Source organism: Sinocyclocheilus anshuiensis, unplaced genomic scaffold (genome assembly GCF_001515605.1).
Source record: "Sinocyclocheilus anshuiensis isolate Anshui unplaced genomic scaffold, SAMN03320099.WGS_v1.1 scaffold969, whole genome shotgun sequence".
Taxonomy (NCBI): domain Eukaryota; kingdom Metazoa; phylum Chordata; class Actinopteri; order Cypriniformes; family Cyprinidae; genus Sinocyclocheilus; species Sinocyclocheilus anshuiensis.
Genome location: NW_015557114.1, coordinates 83,339 through 98,564, shown reverse-complemented (window position 1 = coordinate 98,564; position 15,226 = coordinate 83,339). Strand labels below are relative to the sequence as shown.

The 15,226-nt window shown below is 37.2% G+C and overlaps 2 protein-coding genes and 1 long non-coding RNA gene across 4 annotated transcripts; 2 read left to right on the top strand and 1 right to left on the bottom strand.

Annotated features, from left to right (window-relative positions):
- On the bottom strand, positions 1–8,404 carry LOC107677733 (zinc finger protein ubi-d4-like). Its single transcript, XM_016472755.1, has 10 exons — positions 8,284–8,404; positions 7,008–7,115; positions 5,648–5,844; positions 5,482–5,574; positions 5,029–5,113; positions 4,078–4,209; positions 3,203–3,334; positions 2,997–3,109; positions 2,712–2,793; positions 1–834 (listed from the first exon to the last, which is right to left on the bottom strand). The coding sequence occupies exons 1-10, from the start codon at positions 8,360–8,362 to the stop codon at positions 752–754; spliced, it is 1,104 nt and encodes a 367-aa protein (XP_016328241.1). The 5' UTR covers positions 8,363–8,404; the 3' UTR covers positions 1–751.
- A 1,204-nt stretch (positions 8,405–9,608) lies between these two features.
- Positions 9,609–10,246, top strand: LOC107677708 (heterogeneous nuclear ribonucleoprotein A0-like; the record flags this gene model as incomplete). The annotated part of the gene is made up of 1 exon (XM_016472727.1): positions 9,609–10,246. A coding segment is annotated over exon 1 (579 nt), but the record flags the coding sequence as incomplete, so codon positions are not given.
- Positions 10,247–10,494: 248 nt separating this feature from the next.
- Positions 10,495–15,085, top strand: LOC107677730 (uncharacterized). 2 transcript variants are annotated; one of them, XR_001632879.1, is made up of 4 exons: positions 10,495–12,417; positions 12,753–12,874; positions 12,970–13,021; positions 14,911–15,085. It is a non-coding gene; the product is annotated as an uncharacterized LOC107677730 (long non-coding RNA). The 2 variants fall into 2 exon arrangements; XR_001632880.1 differs by having other exon boundaries at positions 12,967–13,021.
- The last annotated feature ends 141 nt before the right edge of the window (positions 15,086–15,226 follow it).

Below are 15,226 nucleotides of genomic sequence, written 5' to 3'. Positions count from 1 at the left end.
TACAGCATTTACATTTAATACCAAAAACAAACACAAAACGATACAGTACTCACGATAATTCAATATGGTTAATCAACAATAATAGATACTGGTTATATCACATACAAAATTCTGCTACGAAAGATAACCCGCCTTATGAGAGTGTTTTTAGAATTAAAATCAGTGAAACCAGAAAATGCTGAAAAAAAAACATAATATGATCATAAAAATAAAAATACAGCACCATCTTCTGGTTTTTGAATCTGGACCCTGGCACAAATACTTCCTGAACGAACAACTTACAAGAAATAATTATATACGATAAAGAGAGATACACTTCTTGTACAAATTCATATTTAAAACCATAACATCCTTGAAAGATCAAGTCATATGTTTGCTCTATGTAAACAAATGTATCTCGAGTGAGTCATAAAGACAAAATAAAAAAAAAATTATTTGGCAATGCATAAACAGGTGCTTAATCATCTGAACCATTGGCCCTAACATCAAGGAATGTGGAAATACTGCTCATAATGCATGAAGTGTATATAATCAAACTTCTCCTTTGTGCACTCTTTCATTTCAAACACTGCTTGTGATGTGTGTAACAGTCAGTGAAATAAAAAAAAACTAAACGAAGACAATGGCTACATTAGGGCCAATGATTTCTCTTTCTACGTCTGCATCATTCTGTAAAATCTCACAACATTCTCAATGCATTTCTGTGTGGATGTGAGGGCTGCGCCTTCTTCATGGTAGACTGTTTTCATGGTCACTCCATCGCGGGGTTTTGGCTCTGATAAATGGAGGCCTTGTCCTTCAGAAGAGCCAGACACAGGTGGCAACTCCAGCTTCCTAGAAACACGATTAAAGCCAAATATTAATCATCAGTGGCAATCGCATAACTCTAACTACTACCAACTAAAATGGCAATAAATGCATAAACTTAATGCATAACCGTTTTGGTGTCAAAGACGTGGCTTCACATGACAACTTTATTTTTTTGGTCTGCTCCTCATGCAGTGCTATTGCACTGCATCACAAGACTTGGACTATAGCACAACAGTCCGTAGTGTGGCATGCAAAACTTAATATTAATTCTAATGTCGTGTCCCAGTCATTTTGACACAGAGGATTTTCTTTTCCCCAAAAATGCTAGTTACTATGGAAGCCCATTTGGGCCAGTGAATAAAAAATAAAAAAGGTAACTGCGACTTTTTTCTCGCAATTGTGTTTACATCTCACAATTCTGTTTTTTTCTTCTTCTCGCAATTCTGACTTCTTAGAATTGTGAGATATAAACTCTCAATTGCAAGTTATAAAGTCCATTTCTGAGGGAAAAAAAGTTTATTTCTCTGAATTGTGACTTTATAATATATATAATCTGAACGAATAAAAATTAGAAATGAATTAATTGCAATTTCTCTCACAATTCTGAATTTTTTTCGCAATTCAGTTTTTTTTTCCCTCCGAATTGCGAGAAAAAAGTCAGAATTGTGAAATAAAGTTGCAATTAATTAATTTCGTTGTTTTTTTATTCAGTGGCGGAAAGCCCATAAGTAACGGTTATGGCAGTAACAGTATCAAAAAAAAAACAAAAACTGATTTTTTTGTTTTTTTTTACAACTTCAAAAATGTTGATGTTAAAAACAAAATGCAATTAAAAAAAAAAACACTCTTATTATGCACATTTTCACATGTTAATGTTTTACTGGTCCTTTATGGATCTCACAGCTATAGTACTGAAGTCAATTTCAGCACAGACTTTCTTTTTGTACTATGCTGGTGGCGGTCATAAAAATATGTGGTTTTTGCATGTATACAAACATATGGACCACTTTTATGGCATTCAAAATGGTGCTTTTTTTGGCCATTTTTGGAGACTGTTAGACTTAGCCCCTTTCAGAAGGGCTTGGGAATCAATTCCAAAAAAGAAATGATTAATTGATTCCAAGGCTTTGGCAAATCCTCTTTAATAGCCTTTTCAGCTCATAGAGCTAATCATTAATTCACCTCTCGGCCTCTAATATTCATGGGAAGTCTGATTCATCTCCACGAACCTGTTCTTTCGGATGGCTTGTTTCAATGAATCGATTCAAAAATACGACTGCAGCTGTTCTTTTACATTGTTGTTTAATGTTGACGTGTTCACATACAACTCGGTGTTGTGGTATGTCACACTAAAACGTTTAAATAAAGCCATAAGTAATCATAACCTTTCATTCACTTTGTTTTGTTGTCACTGTTTCACTCAGTGATCCTGCACATCAAATAGCTCACAACTGACATATACTGATTAGCCTATGTTTTGGACAAGTTCCCTACAATAAAGATAAACATACAATAAAGTCCATTAATTAGCTTAAAGGGTGAAATTGGCTTGTTCTGTTGTCCAAAATGGTTTTGAGCACCACTCTGTACTGCATGAAGAGATAACAGATGCTGATAATAATCAATGAATACAAAGGAAGTTTAAAAGGAAGTAAGCCTTCATATCATGTAGTCACAGTGAGATTAAGTGAACACGTTCTACCAATCTATAAAGAAAAAAGGAGAATCGAAAACAACAGTGAAAAATCGATTCCAGAACCAGGAATCGGAAATGATTCCAAACATTCTGGAATGGAACAGCCCTAAAGGTGCAACATTTCTTGACAATTTCTTTCTTTTTGCATTTAATGGAAGAGAGAAAAAAGTCATATGAGGCTGAGTAAATGATGATAAATGCATACCTTCTGGAGGGTCTGACATGGGAGGGCTGAGGCAGTACATGTGGTATCCTCTGTCACAGTCATCACAGAACAGAAGCTGGTCCTGCAGAAGAGGATTTAAACACATTCACAGATGGTTTTGTGCAGTGTTGGGGGTAACGCATTAAAGTAACGGGAGTTACGTAATCAGATTACTTTTTTCCCAAGTAACGCAATACTGTAATACATTACTTTTAAAAGTAACTTTCCCCAGCACTGGCTTTGTGTGTGAGAGGTTTGTTTGAGTGATCATGTGAGGAGACTCACGTCATTCTCAGATGTGCCACAAACGTTGCAGCACTTGCACTCAATGCACTGCCAGCGGTAAGTCTTCACAGCTGCCATCATCACGGCAGTGAACTGCAGGCACGTAGGATGTCCTTAAGAGGCATGAGAGAAGAAAAAGCCACGTGTGAATTCTGTGTGTCTCAGCGTGGAGGTTTAGAGTTTGTTCTGTGTCTCTTGTGTCGTACCTGAACGTCCACAGTCAGAGCAGGACACCAGTTCCTCCGACTGGCCTGTTTTCTGGTTCATGTTAGAGTCGCCTAGGCAGAAGTCACAATAGTCATTGGGTAACGCCAGGCCATTTGGTCCTTTCTTAGGGGCTGTAAAAAAAAAAAAAAAAACAGGATCAGATGAAACCGCTTTCATTAATGTTTTGACTGGCAGGAATATCCAAATCGAAGCTGTAATCAATGTGGTCGTAACAAAAGTTACTCATATTTGTAACGTCATATACAATATCCTTAAGTCACTAGGATCTAACAATATCTAACTCTTAAATGTTGTATAAAGGGTGGGGTTCAAACAGTACATATTGTACTCGTTAAATCCTATAAATTGATGATGCACAACAATATAAGTGATGTGTCAGGAGTGCACTTTAAATAATGCGGGGTAGTAGAAATGAAACGGCATGAAAATTTCATATCAAGATTATAGTGACCAAAATGACCATGGTTATCAATATAATCACGGTATTGTTAACACTTGTTGGAAACTTTCTAAAATAAACCATGAAGGCGAGCCAGTGCACTGATAATCACACAAACAATGTGCAAACTGCATGAAACTTTTCTTAAGACAGTCGGTTCCCCTTTATGCAATTCATTCATTTCGTCATTCACTCTGCCTTCAGTCATGTGTTCACACAAAACCAAACCTACAAGCATGCTGTGCCTGCATCAATCCGTTACTAACTTTGCTTAATGCTTTTCAAATCGTGGTAATCGAATACGGTTTTAATGCTAATTAAAATATGACTAACCGTCGGGACTTTTTCTCATGGTTTATCATCAAACCGGTAACCGTTTCATCCCTACCGTGTAGCCATCATGAATGAACTCACTCTTGGGTTCCTCTTGTGGCGCAGGCGTGTGAATCTCAGGTTCTTCTCTGTCCTCTCCCTCCTCGTCAGCCAGGTGAGAGTGAGTGTAGTGGTAACTCAAACCTGGTCTGTTTTTATAGCGTTTCCCACAGACTAATAAAAAGAAAACATTTCAAATTAAAGCACTAGTGTAAACAGGATTATCATTGATATTTCAACGAAGGTTTTCAATGTACTAAAGCTCCCTCTCCAGACGACAGAAACCAATGATGGAATCTAAACTGCAAACATGAATCGTTCAGAATTAATCTGTTTATGATATCGACATCAAAACAATGAGAACAATAACGTGATTGCTCAAATTGCGTTTACTGCAACAGCAGCAGTACACAGACGTTGAGTCATTTACATACACTACCAAGTCTCTTCTGCTCACCAAGGCTGCATTTATTTAAACAGAAACACAGTAAAAACAGTAATATTGTGAAATATTATTACAATTTAAAAGAACTGTTTTCTATGTGAATATATTGTAAAATGGAATTTATTCCTGTGATCAAAGCTGCATTTTCAGCATCATTACTCCAGTCTTCAGTGTCACATGATCCTTCAGAAATCATTCTGATTTGCTGCTTATAAACATTTCTTCTTGTTAAAAACAATTGCTCTGCTTAATGTTTTTGTTCAAAAGTGACACATTTTCAGGATTCTTTAATGATTAAAGAGTTCAAAAGAACGGCATTTAAAATACAAATTAGAACATTTACTGTTACTTCAATAAATAAATAAACTACTGACCCTAAACTTGTGAATAGTAGTGAACCATAGTTTACCATAATAAAAACAAACACCCAATTTAACTGAATGTTCCCTAAAACAGAATACAAATGTTTTGGCAAAAAATAACCATAATGCTACAAAAGAATGACTTTTTAAAACAAGTCACTTAAAATAACATGTGTCGCAACTCACTGTCACAAGCATATGGTTTGTCTCGATCTTCCTGGGCAGCTGCAGCAGCTTCCATTTTCTTTTTTCCATTTCCAACTCCTCGACCCTGGCAGATTAAAACAAAATTTCCATAACACTATTCCTCCAGGCCATCGCACGTCGCACGTCTAAGAACTATCACATAGAATCAATATTCAATTACGTAAAGGCACAATATGTAAGTTTTTGCCGTTAGAGGGCACGCATTCAAAACAAACAAAGAGACAAAGGCGTAGTTTGATGACGTCGTCGCTGAGTGTGGAATCATAGTTAAAATTGCTTATTTCTCTGGATTTAAACATTCTTCGAAACATTTGGGATAATGTAAGTACACAAGTCAGCAAAATATAGAACATTGTTCTAGTGGTTTTTGGATATTTTAATAAAAAACCTTACATATTGTGCCTTTAAACAACAGCAGACTAGGCATGTTACCTTAGACTTTCCTTTTCCTCGTCTTTTTGGAGTCTCCTCCTCAAAATCTTCATCGTCCAGATCATCCAAGTAGTCTTCCGGCTCAAGGATCCTCTGAGAACGACAGGAAATGATCAGGCTATGCATTCATATAGGAAAAAATCCACCACTTGTGTGCTTATGCTACCTTCCTGATGCGTGTCGAGCCGCTGTGGCTGCTGGCCGTGCTGCTTCCAGTGATCTCAGCCAGACTGGTTTCTTCCTCAGGCGGTCTGAGCTCAGTGGGCACTCTTTTATCCAGCGGCTCTCCTTTCAGCAAGGCTTCCAGACTGCTCCCATCCACCGGCCCCAACACATCTTTCTTCATTCCCAGTTCCAGCTCAGCTTTGAAAAGATGCCATTTTTAATAATTTGCTTACGATTTACAATCTGATTTTAAATATTTTCTCTGACTTGTATATCTCAATCTATATTGTTTTTATTCATTAAGCCTGACATATGAAATAATAATCTTTTTCTTTTTTTAATGCAACAGTTTATTTAACCTTTTGATAAAATCTGAGAAACAAAAAAGTTTGCACATGTGTTTTATGTTGAGTATCATTTTGATACAACAGGCTTTTATGGCCAATAATGTAGGAGAATATGGAGATGATATTAGATCAAAAATAAGATGAAAAATTGATAGCTTGTAATCAATGAGATCTTTATAACAATACTACTTACATAAAATGCATATAAATAATAAAAAAAATGTCTTAGTAAGATAGTGTTTTTATGATCAAAGCTCTGTAGTTTTCTTATCAAAACATATAATGCAATGCAATACAATGATGTCTGAGATAAATAAACATTCCAGAAAGCCTGATGCATCATATATGCATCATATATGTGAGCCTGGAGCACAAAAGCAGTCTTAAGTCGCTGGGGTATATTTGTAGCAATAGCCAACAATACATTGTATGGGTCAAAATTATTGATTTTTCTTTTATGCCAAAAATCATTAGGATATTAAGTAAAGATCATGTTCCATAAAGATATTTTGTAAATTGCCTACCGTAAATATATCAAAACTTAATTTTTGATTAGTAATATGCATTGCTAAGAACTTAATTTGGACAACTTTAAAGGCGATTTTCTCAATATTTAGATTTTTTTGCACCCTCAGATTCCAGATTTTCAAATAGTTGTATCCCTGCCGAATATTGTCCTATCCTAACAAACCATACATCAATGGAAAGCTTATTTATTCAGCTTTCAGATGATGTAGAAATCTCAATTTCGAGAAATTGACCCTTATGACTGGTTTTGTGGTCCAGGGTCACATATGATGCTCACATTTTAACATGGTTTTTCTAAAAAATTAATAATCAAGTAAACCTAAGTTGCTTCAGTCCATTAAGTGTTCATCTTGAAATATTATTCACAATATTAAAGTTACATTTACTATATAAAAGGAAGAAATTTGCTTATCAAAAACGATACAGTACGTGTTATAGAGTTAAACACAAGAACAGGAATAAACAAGCCATGTTATAACAGAATACCAGCTTTGAGTGGAGGAAAGACCAGAGCAGGTTCTTCTGGTGGGTGAGCTCTTCTTTTCTTCCTCCAGCGCCGAGCAGGATATGTGTACAGCTGTCCCGGTGTGGTACCTTAAATAGCAATCATAAACCGTGTCTGTTAGGACCCAGAGCTGGCTCGATTACTTACAAATTGTAGTCTGTTACTGATTCCAAATTACATGACAAAAATTGCAGTTAGTAACGTAATCCATTACATTACACATTTTAGGTAATATAATCAGACTACTTTTAGATTACTTTTGACCGAACTTGTTTATCACATTGATTTAAATAGAATACAATTTTGTACCATATTGATATAAAAACGCAAAGAAAATAAGAAAATATGTTCCATGAAGTGCATTAAACATCACATTACATTATAAAGGTTCCCAAACTGGGGCTCATGAAGGAACTGCAGGGGGTTTGAGAGTTTAATGAAAAGCAAATAATTAATTAAATCATACAAATGTAAAATTAATTTTTAAAATAACATCAATCAAAACAAAACTTACTAAAACAATGTTGTATTTTATTGGTTTACCTGCATGTCATGTGACTTAACCAATACCAGAGAACCGTGAACATGCAAATGTGAGACTGAATAATTAAAATATTTATTTTTAAATCTCATCGGTACTTAAAGTAAATATATTAGGTGAAAGAGATTCAGTTGACAAAAAAGTCTGGGAATGCCTGCATTACATGTAAATAAGAAATAACGTGAATTTGTGCATTTGAAAGTCAAAAGGCATACTAATACATGGTTAAGTAACCCACTGAGTGATAATTCAAATACAAGATGAGTGTGTTCTTCAGTAGTTGACGCGGAGTTGAAATATGGAGAAAACGCTTCTTAAAACTGAAATGATTTTTGTAAATCCAGTGGTCAAATGCTGCGTGGCCTCTCAATTTTCTGTGCAATTATAGCCATCTGACTAGTGTCTGGTCTTTGTGTGAAACTGGAAAACTTTCTGAATGTATATAAGCGGTAGGCTATTTTAGAAAGGAACCTTTAAAATATGAAAATATGGAGAATCAATAGGCTAAATTATAATTTATTGCTATTGTGTGAATATATAATCAATAAAAAAGTAACTGTAGTCTGTAGAATTTTAAAGTGTAATTTAATCTAGTTACAAATTTTTGGAATCTGATTGCGTAATCCAGATTTACATGTAACCAGTTACTACCCAGCGCTGCTAGTACCAGCAGGACAGACTGAGAATGGAATGAGTGTATTTGGCTGATGCTGAACCTGCACTCCTGTGTCTCTTCTCCATCCAAATGTAGCAGTTGCTTTGAGCGACTCCAGTCTGGGAGTCCAGGAAGGGCATGAGGATGCTCCTCTCTGCACACAGCCGGGCGTTATAACTGTGACACTGATATAGAAATGAAGAGAAAGCAGAATGGGAAAATCATGAAGTCAAGAAAAGAGGATCACGGAGCGGGCAGGTGTGAATAATGACGCTCAGCACTGCTAGACTCTCGGCTTTCGCTGGTTCTTTTGTTTTCGCTTATACGCCACCCGCAGTTTTGCTCTCTGTTCAGAATGATCACAAAGAGGTTTAGTTAGCTGCCATGTGAGGACGGTTCCCTCTCCATATCTGCTGTCAGTGGTGATATGACAGCACCAGCAGAGTGAGAATGTGTATCAGCAGCAGTCGTGTTGCAGAGAGACACTGTGTGCTGGATTTCAGCAGGGACAGAGAAGACGTGTCACACCAGTCACATGCATAAATCAAGCCATTGTTCAATCACTGCACACACACACACACACACACACACACACACACACAAGAGAGAATAACAAATATAAGTTACTTCAAGGCATGTGATTTAGATTTACTGTTAATACACATATTCACTTTTGATTATTTAAATCAGTCTTGGGAAAATAGCTGAGGATTATTTCTATAAGGCTACATTTGGTGCGTCACAACGTACTGATATGCAAACAATGGACATCAATGGACCCCAATGAGAGGTACAAATTTTTGCCAGTGTTAAAAAGCAAAGCCAACACTACAGACACTTTTGTAAAATTGTTTTTTTAAAGATGAAAAAAAAAATGCAGTAAAAGAATCAGTGACTGGCTTTTAAATTGATTTTATAAGAAAACACATGACTGTAGCGCGCTTTCATGTCACACGATTTTCATTATTAGCCAACCAAACACCAGCACAACGCTTCGGACTTAATGTTGACAATAAAACCTTCCCGAATCAGCCACAATTTGAGAATATCACACGGATATTCATTAAAAGAGTTTAAAAACTACATGTACTCACACTTTAACGATATTCTCCACGGCAGTCGCCATTGTTTTTGCTGTAGTGGGCTGTTGTTGTCTTCACTGCGCATGCGCACCAGCTGTCCTTTTTGAATAAACGCTACGTTCTCGTAAATATTTGATCCGTCATAGCAGATGGAAGCTTTGAATTGTAGAACATTTTTACAAAATACACTACCGACACACAAACGATTCTTCGTATTAAGTAAGTAAATCAAAATAAATAAAACGCATTGATTTCATACCGCGGTGGGCGTGGTTACGTCTATATGACATCATCCGTCCGCACCGCCGCCATTTATATTTCACCGCCATTTTACAGCAACCCAGCAGAGATTAGGGTACGAAGATGACGGCGCATATGGAAAATCAACTTTGCAAGCTGTTTGTCGGTGGTCTTAACGTCCAGACCACCGACGACGGGCTGCGAAATCATTTCGAGCAATACGGGACTCTCACGGACTGCGTGGTCGTGCAGAACCAGCAGCTGAAGCGCTCGCGCTGCTTCGGTTTCGTGACCTACTCGAGCCCCGAGGAAGCGGACTCGGCCATGGCGGCCCGCCCGCACGTTCTGGACGGGAACAACGTCGAGCTGAAGCGGGCCGTGGCTCGGGAAGATGCGGGCAGGCCCGAGGCCCTCGCGAAGGTGAAGAAGATATTCATCGGCGGTCTTAAAGACGACATCGAGGAGGATCACCTTCGCGACTGCTTCTCCCAGTTCGGCGCGGTGGAGAAGGCGGAGGTGATCACGGACAAAGAGACCGGCAAGAAGCGGGGCTTCGGCTTTGTGTATTTCGAGGACAACGACTCGGCCGATAAAGCCGTGGTGCTCAAGTACCATGTTATTAACGGGCATAAAGTGGAGGTGAAGAAAGCCCTGACCAAGCAGGAGATGCAGGCTGCTGGGAGTCGTGGTGGCCGCGGCGGATCACGATTAATCGCGACCAAAATAAAATCTTTTGTTTACATAATATGCGTGTACTGTGTATATTTATTATGTGTATATATAAATACACAAACATACATGTTTATATTTTACAAATATTTACATGTATGTATGCTTATATTCATATATAATTTATATTATATATATAAATATTTTATATATAAACAAAAAATTGTTCTTAAATGTATACATGCATGTGTGTATTTATATATACATAATAAATATGCACAGTACACGTATATTATGTAAACAAAAACGTATTTTGGCTGCGATTAATCGCGATTAATTGTTTGATAGCACTAATATTTAAATCTGGTTTTGATTGAGAGCCAATAGCAGTGAAACCCTGTAGAGATTCAAAAATTCATTGGCTGGCAGCAGGCATTATTTGCATATCACGTGATGTATTGAGTGCGCAGAACCTGAAGTAAAAATCCCATTCATTTTCTTCATGAGGCAAGACAGACCCACTAAGCTGTAAGTTTAAATGGTGTTATGCTTTTGTTGAAGCGTTATTTCAACTCATTTTGCAAATATGTGGTAATTAACCATGATTATTCAAAAAAATCTCCAATCGGAGAATTACAATTTGCATATTTTGCAGTAAACGTAAAATGTTTCTGTATACACACTCGATATCTTTAAATCAATAGTTTTATCTGTCATTCGCAGTGCTTCTTGGGATTGCAGTACTTTCCGGCATGGACCGGTTTTGTGTATTCTTTTTGCCATTTTCAAATACTTTTTTGCTTAAAATCTAAAGATTGTAATGATTCGGCTCATAGCTGATTGGTTTGAGTGAATCGTAACTCTTTAACAAATGCTTTTTAAAAATGAATGGGGAAAAATACTCCAGAAAACCAAGGCAGCTGAAAAAGCGGTGTTGCACTCAATTAAAGCACTTGCTGCAGAGTCTGCTGCCAACCAATGAAAGATTGAACTTTTATTTAATTAGGCTCGATGGCAACTAGAAGTTGTTCGTCCTATCATAAGAAACGTGTTGGAATAAACAGAAAATTATTTGGCGTCTCAGTAAAAAAGTAGCAAGTTAAAAGAACTAGTTTCAGCTTCGAATATTCAGGCTCACTAAAACAACCCTCAACATCCGGTAATATAGTGATTTAACGTGTGTCCCCTCCCAATTAGTGTAATTTGTTAAATAGTTCAAGCACATTATGAAAATATTGTCATTGGTGTTACGGTGAACCTTTTGGTCGGGACTCTAAAGACCGATTTGAGTTGTTTTTCTACCGTTTTAATCAATTAGTAAAGGACTTAAATGCTCTTGTCTCATTGTATTACTGCTTCAACGGAATAACCTATTGAATATTGTTTATTTCAGATACAACTGAACTGTATGTATTTCTGTTAATAAAAGTCATTACTCCGTAGCCATTATGGTTTATGACTAGCTGAGATTTATTGGGTGGTTTTGACGTATGAGGCCCATGTAGCGATTTTGTCTTTCCATCTAGGTAAGACTAAAACTGGAGGCCACCCTTTGCCTTTATCAGGCATTGGCTCTAGTGCTCCATATTAATGACTTTTCTTTGCATCAGACGTGGGGATGTCAGTATTTTCCCAACCATATGTTGTCTTTATTCTTAAAATATGTTTAGAGCTTTGTTCCAATACTTTTAGTGATCAAATAAGACGGATCTATACCTTAGCTGTGTCCACTACTACGTCATTGGATTCTCCAGGGCTACTCCAGAGATGTAGAAACCCAGCTGAAAATCCATAGGATAATCGCACCAGGTTTCCAGGTTTGTAGAAATGCTCTATACACCAGACATTACATCAGGTGTGCCTTTAACATACTTTGGATCCACCTGGAACGAAATCAGGTATTTGTGAGTCGTTAACGTAAAGCGTGCATGCAACTTTATTTCAGCTTTTCCTAAATACTAGCTGTGAATAGCGTTAACTGGCGGTGACCATGTAACTTAGAGGAAAAGTGGAAATTAGAACATGCTCTGTAGTTCAATGTGGTGATTGTGGTCTATGTAGTTATGTCTTAATCCAATATTTTAGCCGATTTCCAGTTTAAGGTCAAACCGGAGAACGGAGCTTATAGTTCCTGTATACTTGATGCATTAGTTCCAGATATTAATGACATCAAATGCAAAGGAGATCAGCATTTATTAAGCAAGGTTTGTGCTTTCAGTTATTTACTTTACATCTTATCAATCCCCCTCCCCTCCTCATCTCGGTGTTTTGCTCGTGTTTTGTCCTACATTTCTGGCACTCTAAGAGGGCAGTGATAATTCAGTGAGACTAGTGAAGATGCAACTGTACAACCTCTTGGCATTGGCCTTTTCAAAAGTGAGATGTGCTGCTGTGATTTTCAAAGCACTCCTCCTACATAGACCCTTCTTAAAGGCACAGTGTGTAAATCTGAAGGGGTTGTGTAGATAGACATGTTTCAGGACACCACTTGTTGACTTGACGCTTACATGCATCTGCATCTGTCTTCCATTTTCCACAGAGGGAATGCAATGGAAGGATTTAAATAAAATCTCACTTCTAAGCGCGGCCGCTTGATGAACCTCTGCTGCGGCTGTGAATCCAGTTGCTCTGAAAGATGAAGGAAGAACTCCAGTGAGTTTGGTAAGCAGGTTTTTAAAAAAAAAAATCTGTTCTGCAGTCAGTCACACCAATTATATTTACAGAATTTCCTTTTGTCCGTCTTTGCGTTCTAGCAGAGTTTGCATAGGAGCGCATGTGCATGGACCTCCGAGAGGCAAGATGCCCATGGTAAGATTTAAGAAGTTGAACCCTGACAATGTCTCGCATTTCAGTGATTTGAAATCAAAATATTAGATTACATAATTCTTTTGAGTTTACCATGATCTTTTTGTGGGGTTGAGATTTTGATTTGATCAACTCATGGGAGCGTACATTGCAATAAATATGGTTCTGCTTGGAAACATTTAGCATGTTTAACCTCCTGAGAACCAGAAAAAAAGTTTTTTGTCATGACATTGGTTGGAGCATAAGAAACAAATGGAGAAAATAAATTTTTGAAATGTGTATGTATAATGCATGTATAGGCAAATGCGATGTTTTATTTTTTCATTCACCAGGTTTTAGGTTTCAGGCTATTTTTAACCAAACTTTAAACAAAGAAGATTCTCAACTATGTTAGGAAAGATATAACAATGATTTGATATACTGTTTTACTTCATGCAATATGTGCATAAAATGTCTATAAATTGTTATTCCCATTCTATACAGATCGCATCTAATTTGCATATTAATGTGTTCTTGGGGCAAACCACAATGAAAAAGAAGTGTTATGTTGATCTATAATTTCTTTCCCATTGACATCTTGTGTCTCCCCAAAATGCCTGATTAAAGGGTTACTCCACCCCAAAATGAAAATTTTGTCATTAATCACTTACCCCCATGTTGTTCCAAACCCGTAAAAGCTTAGTTCGTCTTTGGAACACAATTTAAGATATTTTGGATGAAAACCGGGAGGCTTGTGATTGTCCCATTGACTGCCAAGTAAATTATACTGTCAAGGTCCAGAAAAGTATGAAAGACCACATCAGAATAGTCCATCTGCCATCAGTGGTTCAACCGTAACGTTATGAAGCGACGAGAATACTTTTTGTACGCGAAGAAAACAAAAATAACGACTTTATTCAACAATTCGTCTCCTCTGTGTCTCTCCGCATCACCGTAGCGCCATTTTGGCGAATAACCACTGAACGCAAGCAGCGTACGCTCTTCTGTGTCAGCCGCGACACAAGGATACGTTTTCTAAGTGTATTTACGCTTTGATTTGAACGAAAACAGCGCATCCGTGCAGCACGGCTGACACAGAATAGCGTACGCTGCTTGCGTTCAGCGGATATTCTCCAAAACGGCGCTACGGTGATGCGGAGAGACACAGAGGAGACGATTTGTTGAATAAAGTCATTATTTTAGTTTTCTTCGCGTACAAAAAGTATTCTCGTCGCTTCATAACGTTACGGTTGAACCACTGATGGCAGATGGACTATTCTGACGGTGCTTTTCATACTTTTCTGGACCTTGACAGCGTAATTTACTTGGCAGTCAATGGGACAGTCACAAGCCTTATATTTTCTTCCAAAATATCTTAAATTGTGTTCCGAAGACGAACTAAGCTTTTAGGGGTTTGGAACGACATGAGGGTAAGTGATTAATGACAATTTTCATTTTGGGGTGGAGTATCCCTTTAACATTGCCGTGTGTCCTGGTATCCTCTACAGAAGACATGTATGAAAATTATGCCTTGTTTCGTAACAGTCATATTTGGATTTGAAACCCCATAACATTTTTCTGAGATGTTTATTTACAACAAACAATTTGAAAATTAGCCAGATATAAATAATTACAAAATATCATATTTCCCTAAGAGTGCTACATTTGATAATATCAGTCATATTTAAAGACCAAGGAGAGGGAGTGTTTATGATCAAACCTCCAAACATTTGATATCCCTAAAAAGCCCTGAATGTGCTCTGTACATCCAGACTTAAAACTATGGTCTCAGAGAAATTCACTAAAATATGTCCTGTACAGAGTACAAAAGTCTATGCCTTTAATCTCCTTAAAAGGAGATTAAATCTTTCATGCGCTCTTCTCTGGAAAATGTCTTCTCTTTGTTTTTACAGACCTGTGCCAAGATGATGCCATGATAATGGTACTCGGAAGGCAGCTGCATTCGGTTCCTGTGACTGGAATTGAATCAAATGCATAATGGCGAAGTGATAGGAATCATTGAACAAGAATAATCCTGGCATTGAATGTCTGATGAATTCAATAAAATAATAAAAAAAAATAACTGGATAACTTTTGAGTCTGCTATTAATATTTGAATGCATCAAGTTGTGTTACAGAGAAGCTAGAAAATGAACATTTACCAAGCTTTAAACTATAACAGTATAAATGATTAACTGTAATAAAGCTGATAAGGGCCACAGAATCATG